Source organism: Falco biarmicus, chromosome 18 (genome assembly GCF_023638135.1).
Source record: "Falco biarmicus isolate bFalBia1 chromosome 18, bFalBia1.pri, whole genome shotgun sequence".
Taxonomy (NCBI): Eukaryota; Metazoa; Chordata; class Aves; order Falconiformes; family Falconidae; genus Falco; species Falco biarmicus.
The window spans coordinates 974,632-985,608 of record NC_079305.1 but is presented as its reverse complement, the minus strand read 5'-3'; the positions used below and the strand labels follow the sequence as shown (position 1 = coordinate 985,608).

Sequence of the window (10,977 nt, the reverse complement as noted above, 5' to 3'; positions counted from 1 at the left end):
AATGTGAGATGGTTCGTCACTTCGGGCATGCACGCTTGTGGAGGAGCGATCCCCCGTGCATCTGCGCGCAATAAACATACCTACTTTATAACTTTCGAGTTATAGAGTCTAATTCCGCACGTCACTGCAGTAAGAAAAGCATAACCGTTGAGGTTACTGTACCCGTTTGCCATCTAGTGGTCAATGGAAATGACTAGGTTCTTAGCTCTAGAAAGCAAACGCACCACCATGACTGGGTTATAGGCCTTGGAAAACCTAGTGTGGCTTACTGGCCAAGGCATTTACTTATTTTAAACAAGTAACCATGCAAAACCCAGCCCACCTCCTCTCCAGACCATAATTTATAATCTGACTATTTAAGATTAGGCACTTTAATTCAAACTGAGGACATGCTTTCCCTTTACTGGAATGGGTCCTCTTTTCTTCTTGCACATGCGTCTTGCCATGTTCAGTGCTCAAACACAGCAATTTGCTCCTGAGCAGTTAGTGATACATGCTCAGGCAGCAAGCTTTTGACTTCTAAAATTAAGGGATGATTCTATTTTTCCTCATGGCTATGCATTGTTAGTACAAAAAGGGTGGGAAGACCTAGCAAATGAGGACGCTCTTTCACATTTTTGGCTTGCCAGCCCAGACTGCACAGTTTTTGTTTCAAATAGCAGTCTGACTTCATTTTTCTCTGCTAGGGGAGTTCTTCCTATAAAGGTAAATTTGCTAATGTTAATAGCTGTCCCTTTTCATTACTTGATACAAATTGGAAAACTTGTTTTCACGTATCAGACAAGATATATAAAAATCTGCCACACCTCCTAATTTAAGCAGTGTCTCATTTAAATGGCATTGCTCATCAGAGTAAGAGTTTCTGCATTAATCTCCCATTTTAAAATGCTCACAACTGGCAAAGGCATCATGCCTTGACATTCATAGTCTTGTACACCGGGAAATTTGGGGAAGTTGGGGGGAGATTCTCAATGGAATGGTTTCAGTGGAAAAAAAGATCTTGGATTAACGGGCAGCACAGGTGACTAGATAAACTGGTGTCCTTGGCAGTGAGGGACCATAGAGGCTTCCTGCCCACTGATATGTGTAAGGATCAGGAAAGGTTAATTGCAGCAGAGCTGGAGATGTGACTGGAATGTGTGCTAATTCTGCCTTCCCCAAATGCTTGACATAGTTTAGCTGCCTGTCAGTGTGCATCCAACAGATACCATTGCTTGGATTCCAGGCGTGCCTTTAAACACCTTTCAGGCTTTTTAAAAAAGCTGTGAGCAAATAATCAGCGTTTTTCTGATACCCCAGCCTAGGATGAATATTGTTTTAACTTACAAAAGCTGCCAATGCACACGCACACAGACACTTGGTCAGGCACACCCAGACAGCTCTCTTCCACATAAAACAAATTCCCCACCTTTTATAGAACAAGCCTAGCTGAGAAGCTAGCTGAACTTCCAAAACATGCGTAACACTTTGAAGGAGAGAAGCTCTTGGAAAGATCAGGTAACTTTCAAGGTAAAAAAGAGTCACATCCTGATACTCCCTTCCTCTCTAGACTTTCAGCCAATATGTCTTTAGGATCCAAGCTTGTGCATTGGCTCCTTTCTTCATTTTTGTGACAGATCTGGGTTCCAGTCCTGGTAGGATCACCGCAGCCCTGCCCCTCTCCTGATGCAGATATACCAGTTGCCTGTGCAATTTTCAAGGTGTTAATCTTACGCTGAAGGCTAATAAGCCTCATCTTATCCACTCTGCACATTAACCTTTGGCAGTTATTAGGATAAGCACTCTGTTTTGTTGACTGTGAACATAACTCACACTCTCCCATTGTTTCTGAGAAGGCTGCTGGCTGCTCTCCACTTAGGAAGTGACTACAATCCTCTGTGGGTCCCTCCTGTGGTAATCGGGGAATTTCCCATCCATTCCAGTGGCAATCACCATCCATTCCATGGATCACAATGCAAAAAGATCCTTACCAACAGATGACCCATAAAGCTACTGATACCTAATTAGCTCTGTGACAACAGATACTTCATATTATATAGAACACGTCTAAGGTGATAAAAAAACATGAAAGCTGTGTATTTTCTTCAGATCATGAACATTCAGTCCAGACCCTTTGCTGACAGGCTGTAGATTTAAACATTGAAAACATTTTCAGACTACAGTTATTTAAAGCAACAGATGGACCATATCTACAGGGATATTTTACCTGTTGTTGCTGCTCTTTACTTCCTTGGTCTTTCCTGTAGTCCAGTAATAATATCCATCACCTTGCAAGACAAGAGAAATAGATTAATTATGGTCTAAGACAGGTATGTAGAACATATGGTAAACCGGGGCACAGTCAGCAAAAAATGAAATAGTAGGACATAGCACTGGCAAACTGCAGTATCAAATAGATAAAATATCAAATTTTTTTCTCCTGCATAGTCCTTTTCTCTGCTTTTGCTCAGAGCTGGGTGTACATTCCTGTTTGTCCTGTAGTTAGTTACTAAATTGACAACAAATTTATTTTGCTCTGCAGCCATTTCTAGCATCAACTTTGGAATTAGTGATATGTTGGTGATACCAACTGGCCTAGGCTCAAGGTCTGTAAATTAAGAGCTGTAACATGCCCATCCACGTGCTCATGTGAAAACAGATCATACTCTGAAACACAGGGGGAAGGAGAATGTGGGCATATGGGTCATGCGGTATATGATTCTTCCCGTGCTCCTTTTGTCTGTGTTGTGAGCTGCTCCCAAAAGGTACAGCAGCATCACAACAGATCTGCCTCCTGGTGCTCCATCCAGAACAGTTTCCTGTATACTGGGCACCTTGGCCTTGGAGGTGCTGTGAGAGTAAATGGAGAGCTGAAGCATTATTTATCAAACAAACACAGCAGTCAAAAAACAAATACACTGCTATCAGGCCTGACTGATACAATGAGTTTGCGACCTAAAATATAAGTTAGAAAAAATCTTCTTCGATGTTTGAGTATGTAAAGGGAGTAAACATTACCTCCCTAGCTCAAAATAAATTAAATAGCAGATAATAAGGTATTAGGCTTGTTTCAGAGTTCTTTGTAGAACTATTTACTCTAGCATTGAGTGCAAAACTACTGAGCTTCTAACACTGCCTTTCAAAATTAGTAGGCAGTAAACAGGTAAGCTTTTAGATGTATATGCAATACTTACTAAAGAAAAAATCTAAGACCTCGAATATGCTTATAATTTAAATGAAATTCAGTCAAACTACAGAAAGCAATTTTTTTAAGCCATCAGTGAAGATTGAAGAGCTGGATCAAGTTCCTGCCTCGGCCAAGGCAGCAATACATCTCTTATTTTGGCCATTCAGAAGAGTCCTTATGATCTGCAAACAGCTATGCAAGAGGAGAACAGGACTCTTTTCACATGAGTAATGCTCTTTATCACTGGGTCAATGGACAAGTTTAGCACCGCATCTTCTATAACCATGCATAACCACTCAGTTTTATTCAGATCCCACTCCCATGTTTCAGAATATTGTTCCATTAATAAATGAATGTAATATGCAGAGAGTTGCTTTAGAGTAACTAATTCAGATTAAACTAGTAGGAAAAGGATGAGACTCTCAAAGGACCATTATTACACTTCACACACAGTAAAGGTTCAGATTCATCTATACTGTAGTAAGACAGAAAACCAGATGGCATTGAAGAATTATTTTAAATAACTTTTGAATTAAATAATAATTTTAGAATAATAAGACTCAGCTTTGCTCATACATCTAGTCTGCCTCCCTGGAAGCTCTACCAGTTTGTTCCCTGGGGATCTGCTTCAATCTCTGATCTTCAAACTTTCACTGGATAGTCAATGTCAGGTCAGCATCCCTAAAGAAATAATCCAAAGATCTATTAAGCCTGAAATAATTAAGGCAGTTATAATCTCTATTTTGAAGAGCTTGGCTGACTTGGGGCAGGGGCTTGTCATGACTTCCACACCCTCTAACAGAAGAATATACAAAGAAAGGGTTGAAACATGACAGTTGTCACTTGGAAACTACATGAGGGCTTCCAAATCAGTTTAGAAGGTCTTGAAACCACAACCTCCCTGGATACTGCAACCATAAACGCTTTGAAAGCCACAACCCACACGAGTACTCTTGCCAAGCAGTGCTCTCAAAGAGTGCTTTGAGGTGTTTGACATCCCCCCTGCATCAGCCAAGAACATCACAACTACAACTCCTAGTTTTACTTCCCGTCAGTGAGCACAACTTCAAAATATAACTAAACAGGCTATCTTGTATCTTGCAGACACACATACAAATTCCTAGATTTAATTGCCAAAGTTTGGCTCTCCAGAAACATTCTTTGGATCCCCAAGAACCTGCAGCCTGTTGTGAATACACTTAATATGAAAGAACAGTTTCACCAGATGATAAAATGCTCTTTTAATAAATAGCAGATGGCTTGACCATGAGTCTTATTTGAAAATAACAAATTGCAGACCTGGGGCTAGTTTTGTCCAAATAAATGCTTTGCCCTCTGGCAACCATTCAAGGCTCCATTAAACAGTAAACATTTAGTCTTCAGCCCCAAAATATACACTCCATCCAAGCACTGATGGAAAGGATGTGTGAATTCAACCATCCACTGCTATCCATCAGAAGAGCAGGCAGGCAGCACTGGTGTGCCTCATCTTGTATTTAATCAGCTCCTGACACAAATTTACTCTCCAACATATGTGGGGCACTCAGCAAGTGGTCACAGCTCTTTTTACACTGGCATTGTGTGAAGAGATCATTTTATTCTGGGTTATGAATGTTTTAGGACTGGGACAGCCTCTTCTATCTGGCTTTGAATAATACCCACAACAAAAAGCTCTCCAACCTATCACACGAACTCAAATTGCTCCAAATTTTCGGTGGCCTTGCAGAACTCAAGCTTCTTTGCAAGTGCTCATAACATAGAGCTTCTCCCTCCCTTTATCTATCCATTCATCTGTTTGCTCCCTCCCTTCAACATAACGTGAGTCAGCACCTGAGGAGGCTGAGTGCTGATGCCAAAGGGCAATTCTCCACTGGAAAAAACTATTCTGTTATTGTTTCTTCACTGGCAGGCAGCACACACCAATGCCTAGGTTATATTGCAGCCTGAGCATAGCAAGGCATCAAAGGGGAATGCAACTCTTGTGTAGGAAAATTAGCAAGGCCCACTTTATTTCTGTTCTGCTTTCCGATGAAGAAAAAAACCAAAGCATTTTAATTGCTGCATTATCTTTATTTGTTTATTACACTCAAAGCTTTGGATAGGCAAATTGGGTCTAATACCCAGTTTTGTTCCAGTTGGAGAACATGGCTACAACCACAAAAGCATGCAAAGAAACAAGTCGTTTCCATGCAGCAGAATTGCCAAGATCCAGACTACTGGCTTTTTTCACAGATTTGAATGCCCAAAATGTTTGGAACTCCTGCATTGGCACAGCCACGAACATTCAGTGGTGCTAAAAGAAACAAGAAAATGACAATATTATCAGTGACAACATCCCTGTATCCAGCAAGGAAAAGTCTGCTAAATACACAAATTTCAATCCCCAGTTATGGTCCTACTCAAGGTTCCTTTTGGTCTCAATGGATACGGTGTAAAACTTTTATGGTGTAACTCAAAGGGAGGAAGGGTCTGTACAACTTTAAATCACCTTTGTGCTCCCCCTTTCCCGTAAGCTGCATACAGCCGGTAGCATACTGGCATACAGTAGATGCCTTGTGGGACTTTTATTGTTGAGGCATAAGTTGGGTACAGCTGCTACACAGCGGGTTCCTCTGAACAGGCGTTCCAGAATTTAAATGACTAACGATGAAATACAGTGCTTTATCAGATTTTTCCAAAGCATCCCAGAGCCTTACTCTTTCAGTCTTACTAGGTAGTTTACTCATCTGCTCTAAAACAGGGCAGTATGTTCCTTCCTCAAAGGTACCATGTGGACTTAGGTTTAAAGAATAGAAAGGTACTCCTGCTCTGTAACAGAAACATAATGTTCTGATCTTTAACTTACGTTGACTCTTTACAAGGCGGTAGAGAGGCAGGCCTTTGCAGAGTTTTTCAATTTGTTTTCCATAGGTAAGCCAATTCTTGATATTCCCAAAGAAAGAATGGCCAGACTGAAACTGTACCCACACATTCTTTGGAGAGTATATCTCCTTCATAGTCTAAAAAGAAAATGTTAGACATCATCAGTAATCTAGCTTTGGTTTCATTCTACTAGGACACCCTTTGTAGAAAATCCCAGAACCTAAAATAACCTTCCTTTGCCTCACACAGAGCAACTAAAGAAGCTTCATGCTTTTAGAGAAAAATAAGTATTTTCAATCTACTCAGAAACAACATTCACTAGATACTAATTCTGCTAACATAGCAAAACTGAGCTGTATTACTATCAAAATAAGTTTTGTTAACTGGCAGTAAGTTTTGCTGTAAACGTGCTACTGTTAGGCTGTCATTAAACAGGCCAGAACTCAAGTTCATCTCCAGGCAATACTTCCAGTGACCTTCAGGAAACATTTGCCTAAATAGGAAAGTCAAAAGTCTGGTCAAAGTAAATTGATTTCTAAGTTCTGTTCTGCAAACAAAATTATTTCAAGTTATGTCAAGCTCAAAATTATAGCATGACAATGAAAAAAAGGAAAATCCTGTCTAAACTCATACTATGATCACCTCAAAATAGTCCAGTTACACTACTTCCAAGGACAGGGGATCTTACGGTTCTAGACAATCCACTATAAAACCACAGGGCACAGGCCCATGATTGCGCATTATCCTAAAAGAATGTTCTACATAATATTCCCTTGAAGTTCTATCTTGTCAGAACTGCTTCATGATTGCTAACACAGTAAAAGACATTCCTAAGTACAGTTGTTCTTAAAGGCAGAACGGATGGCTCCCATCACACCACACAACTCTTATGCAGTAGCCTTCCTTTTATAGAGCACCGGGTTTCACTACAGTGTCACCTGTCTTTCAAAAGCCAGGCGTCCAATTTGTTGCAGGGTCGGGATGTATTGCTTGTCTATTTTCATGATAAAACAAGCACGTCGTGAAAATAACCTTGTTGCAATATATCCCTGTAATGAAAAAAAAAATAATTATAGTTAATTAATTAAAAATGGCTACCGCTTAGATTAGTTGATTCTCTCTAGAAGAACCACAAAGTGGCTACACAGGCTACTATTGTGAAATGACTCTGCATTTACGCCGTCACCATTGGGGAAGAGAAGCAGCCTGCCCACACTAATGTCTGTCCATCAGATTGGAAGTATCTTTTCCAATAGTCTTCTACTGCACTCGCTATACATGACCGATGGCAGCCCGTTCTCAACTCTGACCTCACTGAGGCCGGTGAGGTTCTTCTCACTTTCATGAAGTGCCACCACAGGTTTCATAACAAGTCTTTTAAACTACCATCACATGGGTGAAACAAAGAGATGGACTAAGAGGAGGAAAGGTGACGGGAGTCTTCAAAGAAACAGTGTTTCAGGACAGCTTATGGTGAGAAGACACTAGAATAGTTTCTGAGTTTAAAAACTTCCTCAGAGATCAAATCCAGGCAGATTCGTAGAGGTACTTACATGCGCATAGTCAAAGATGGTATCAGAGGAGTACACTCCAGAACGGACATGGACATCAGCCATATCATTCTCACTGTCAATGGTCATAGTTCCAGTGACATAGTTTTTGTTAGGTTCATGAAGGACATAGGTCTTTGGTAAAAAACACAAAATCATTGCTCATCATCTGGCTTGCAACTTTAAAAAGTATAGTATGAACAAATTCTTTCTCTCAAATAAACAAGTATGACTGCATTATGTAAATACTAAATCCCTTAACAACCCTCCAGCAGTCTCAGGAGACTCTTGAGGTGGAGGTTTATTATGCAGGAGTGTGTCAGGGTGAGAAAGGAGGGGGCAGGCCCTCACTGTAGGCTAAGGAAAAACAACACGGGGCATCCCAGTCATCATGTGTAGCAGCAGGGACCGGCAGGAGACTGCAACAGTCCCCAAAGTTTAGCTTGGGCTAAGGGGACCTATGCCACCCCCCATTTCCTGTGACTATGCATCTGCACAGAGCTGCCTCTTTTGCTTATCTGACTGCCACCTTTGGCAAACACTGTTGTTCACTACACTTGGCAATAAGCACCTTGTTCGTTTCTTCTATGCTTTTCTTCTTATTATATTTGCCCCCTGCCCAGGGATCCAATTAATTTTAAATGAGTACTTGCAGTAGACGACTTATCAGTCTACTTACCGTAAGTGCAGAAGTCTGAGTCCAAAAGACTCCCAGCAAAACCAGAACGGTAGTCTGTAAAAGGAATATACATTCTCACTTGACAGAAACACCAGGCAGTGCCATAAAATATCCCCAGTTGATGAAGTGAGGGAAGCACCTATAGCTTCAGTTTGAAAAATTACCCATTTAACATGTGATTAGTTGAAAATAATTACAATTCTTCATTGTAAAATTCTTGCTATTAGGGTCTGTTTTGCCTGAAAAAAGCAGAATGATAACCATTACATTTTTTGTATTTTTCAGAAGTCCCTTCCTGATGCCATGTTACTTCTCGATTTGCCTCTACAACCGTCATTATTAAATCATAACGCCCTCTTCTGATTTGTAATCAAGTTCTGCACTCTGCTCAAACAAGGCTTCCACTGACTTCAAGGGGATCGCTGTACACCCAAGTAATGCAAGTTTCCCACTGAACAACCCAAAAGAAATAATACACAGATCATACTCATCCCATTACTGTACCACTTACTTGAGCATCTTCTTCTCTATCCTTTTGTTCATAAAAATAAGGAACTTTTTATAATATACGTTCAACAAAAATGGATATACTCACAAGTCCGCTCATTTTTCTTTCAGATAAGAACAAGAAGCTGCACGAAGTAAGAATGCAAGAAAAACCCAGGGACCTTCAACTTTTATATCTTGCTGGAGGTGTGGGAAACACTTGACAGACCTTTTCTTCATGACTCAAACAAGTCCATATCAACATGCCATACTGTGGTAAGCCTCATATCTGAATTTTGGGTTGGCACAGATAACCTGACCTTGATATGTTAAAAGCATTCAATAAGTCAACTTTTGTGAAATGAATCACTCCACAAATGGCTACTATTTACTCGTTTAAACTTTAGAGGTGTACCCACTCTTGCTGGTTCCATTTTTTAAATATTTAACAGGATATTGTTCAGAATTAAATGCCATCAGGAATCACTCTACTATTCATTCATACAAACTGCATTTTGTCTTCTCAAATATATTCCCTAACAGCCTGATAGCCTGCAGACAAATCCTGGAAGAAATACCTATGTCACCGTAGCCTACATGCCAGCCAGTGAACAGACTAATTCTTTGGCCATTTATTCCAGCTAATATATGCACGAACAGTCAACAAGAAGTGCTGCTCATTATTGATCAGTTACCATGATGTATCTAACACATGCATTGAAATAATTAGGAATAACAACTGTACTTCAGAAGACAATCTTCATAATTTCTAGCCTCCTCAGCGTACAGAGGAGTGACATGAAGCATCAGAGGATGTGTGGTTCACACGAGGTCACAAAACAAAAGGAGCAAGATGGGGATTCCTCCTTTAAAACTACCAGTTTTCTGTATTTTATGAAAACGTCAATGACCACATGCTATTGCCATGAGAAGCATTCTCCTATTACTACAACCACGCCTGGACGACTCCTCATCTGTGACTCCACGTCAGCCAGTGCTGGAACCTTGACAAATCACACGCTACTTTCTACTGGAATGTCATTAATTGAGGCCTATTCCCTTCTAATAAAACAAGAACTCAACCTCACAGCCAACACCTTTCTGTAATCTCAGTCATCAGAAGAAAGGTGAAAGTGATTGTATGGAAATCTCTCTTAGCAAACAGACCCCAACGAAGGAAGGAGAAAAAAAAAAAAAAAGGCATTGCATGTATTTGCTTTATTCCACCCAACTCTACATGGAAAATGTTATCTCAAGTGTAGCAAAGCTGTGCTGCTAAGCAAATATATCAGAATACATACAAACAGATATCAAATTCAATAAGCATAGTTAATTAGACTAATTAGATTTGATTTATGTTACCCTCCTCTTGAAAGCTGACTCTGTCCCTTCTTCTGCAAAGAAACTGTTTCTAAGATTACAGATATATCAGAAATACTCAGAGATTTCAGCAGTCAAGTTTTTCATAGCAGGAACCCTACAGGGTTCAGGCACCACAAGCTACTAAAACAAAAAGCTTTAATAAGTTTTAAATGTTTTAAAATAAAGCTTAAACTAACTTCCCATTAGCCATTATGTCTTCATACACTCATTTCTCTTGACAAAACACCCAAGAGCTTCTGCTTTCTTAAGCACTGATATACTTAGGCACAGGCAAGAGCAGAGCAACATATGAAATCGATGGTTATTTAGCAAAGGAGAATTAAAACAGCCACGATCTCATGATTTTCACCTGACATTGGACCGACTGAATTTTCCTGATCCAATCAGCCAAGACCAAAAATTAAAGATTAATTCCTAAAAAGCATTTGACTAATTAACATTATTGCAAGAGAGAACACACTCCTAGTAGCCTCAGGCAAAGCCTAGATATACTTCCAATAGGAAAGCCCTGCTTTTTGAAGACTTTTTCCTCACAGCTATTCACGTGTGTCCCAGCAATACACCTGAAATTAACACACATGCACTCCAAGGCAAGACTACCCATGACAACTCCAGAGTCCCCTAAGCACCCTTCCATATTAAGTAACTGAAGTAGAGCACAGCATAAGAAGGGCTATAACCTGCTCTAATTTCACTTTCACCCATCCTCAGGAAGAATGAGGTTCAGCTTTGGAAGCTGTGACTCACCTCCCCTTGGTGAACATGAAATTTCACGATGCCCACATTCTCAATGTAGTCTTCTTGCTTTAGATACTTTTGATCTAAGTCAACAGTCTCAAACTCTGCCCCCC

The 10,977-nt window shown here is 40.2% G+C and overlaps 1 protein-coding gene across 1 annotated transcript; it reads right to left on the bottom strand.

Annotated features, from left to right (window-relative positions):
* Positions 1-5,239: 5,239 nt before the first annotated feature.
* GKN2 (gastrokine 2) lies at positions 5,240-8,885 on the bottom strand. The gene is made up of 6 exons (XM_056321678.1): positions 8,853-8,885; positions 8,258-8,311; positions 7,582-7,713; positions 6,967-7,077; positions 6,012-6,165; positions 5,240-5,459 (listed from the first exon to the last, which is right to left on the bottom strand). Exons 1-6 carry the CDS (start codon positions 8,862-8,864, stop codon positions 5,380-5,382), a joined length of 543 nt encoding a protein of 180 aa, XP_056177653.1. The 5' UTR covers positions 8,865-8,885; the 3' UTR covers positions 5,240-5,379.
* Positions 8,886-10,977: the final 2,092 nt, after the last annotated feature.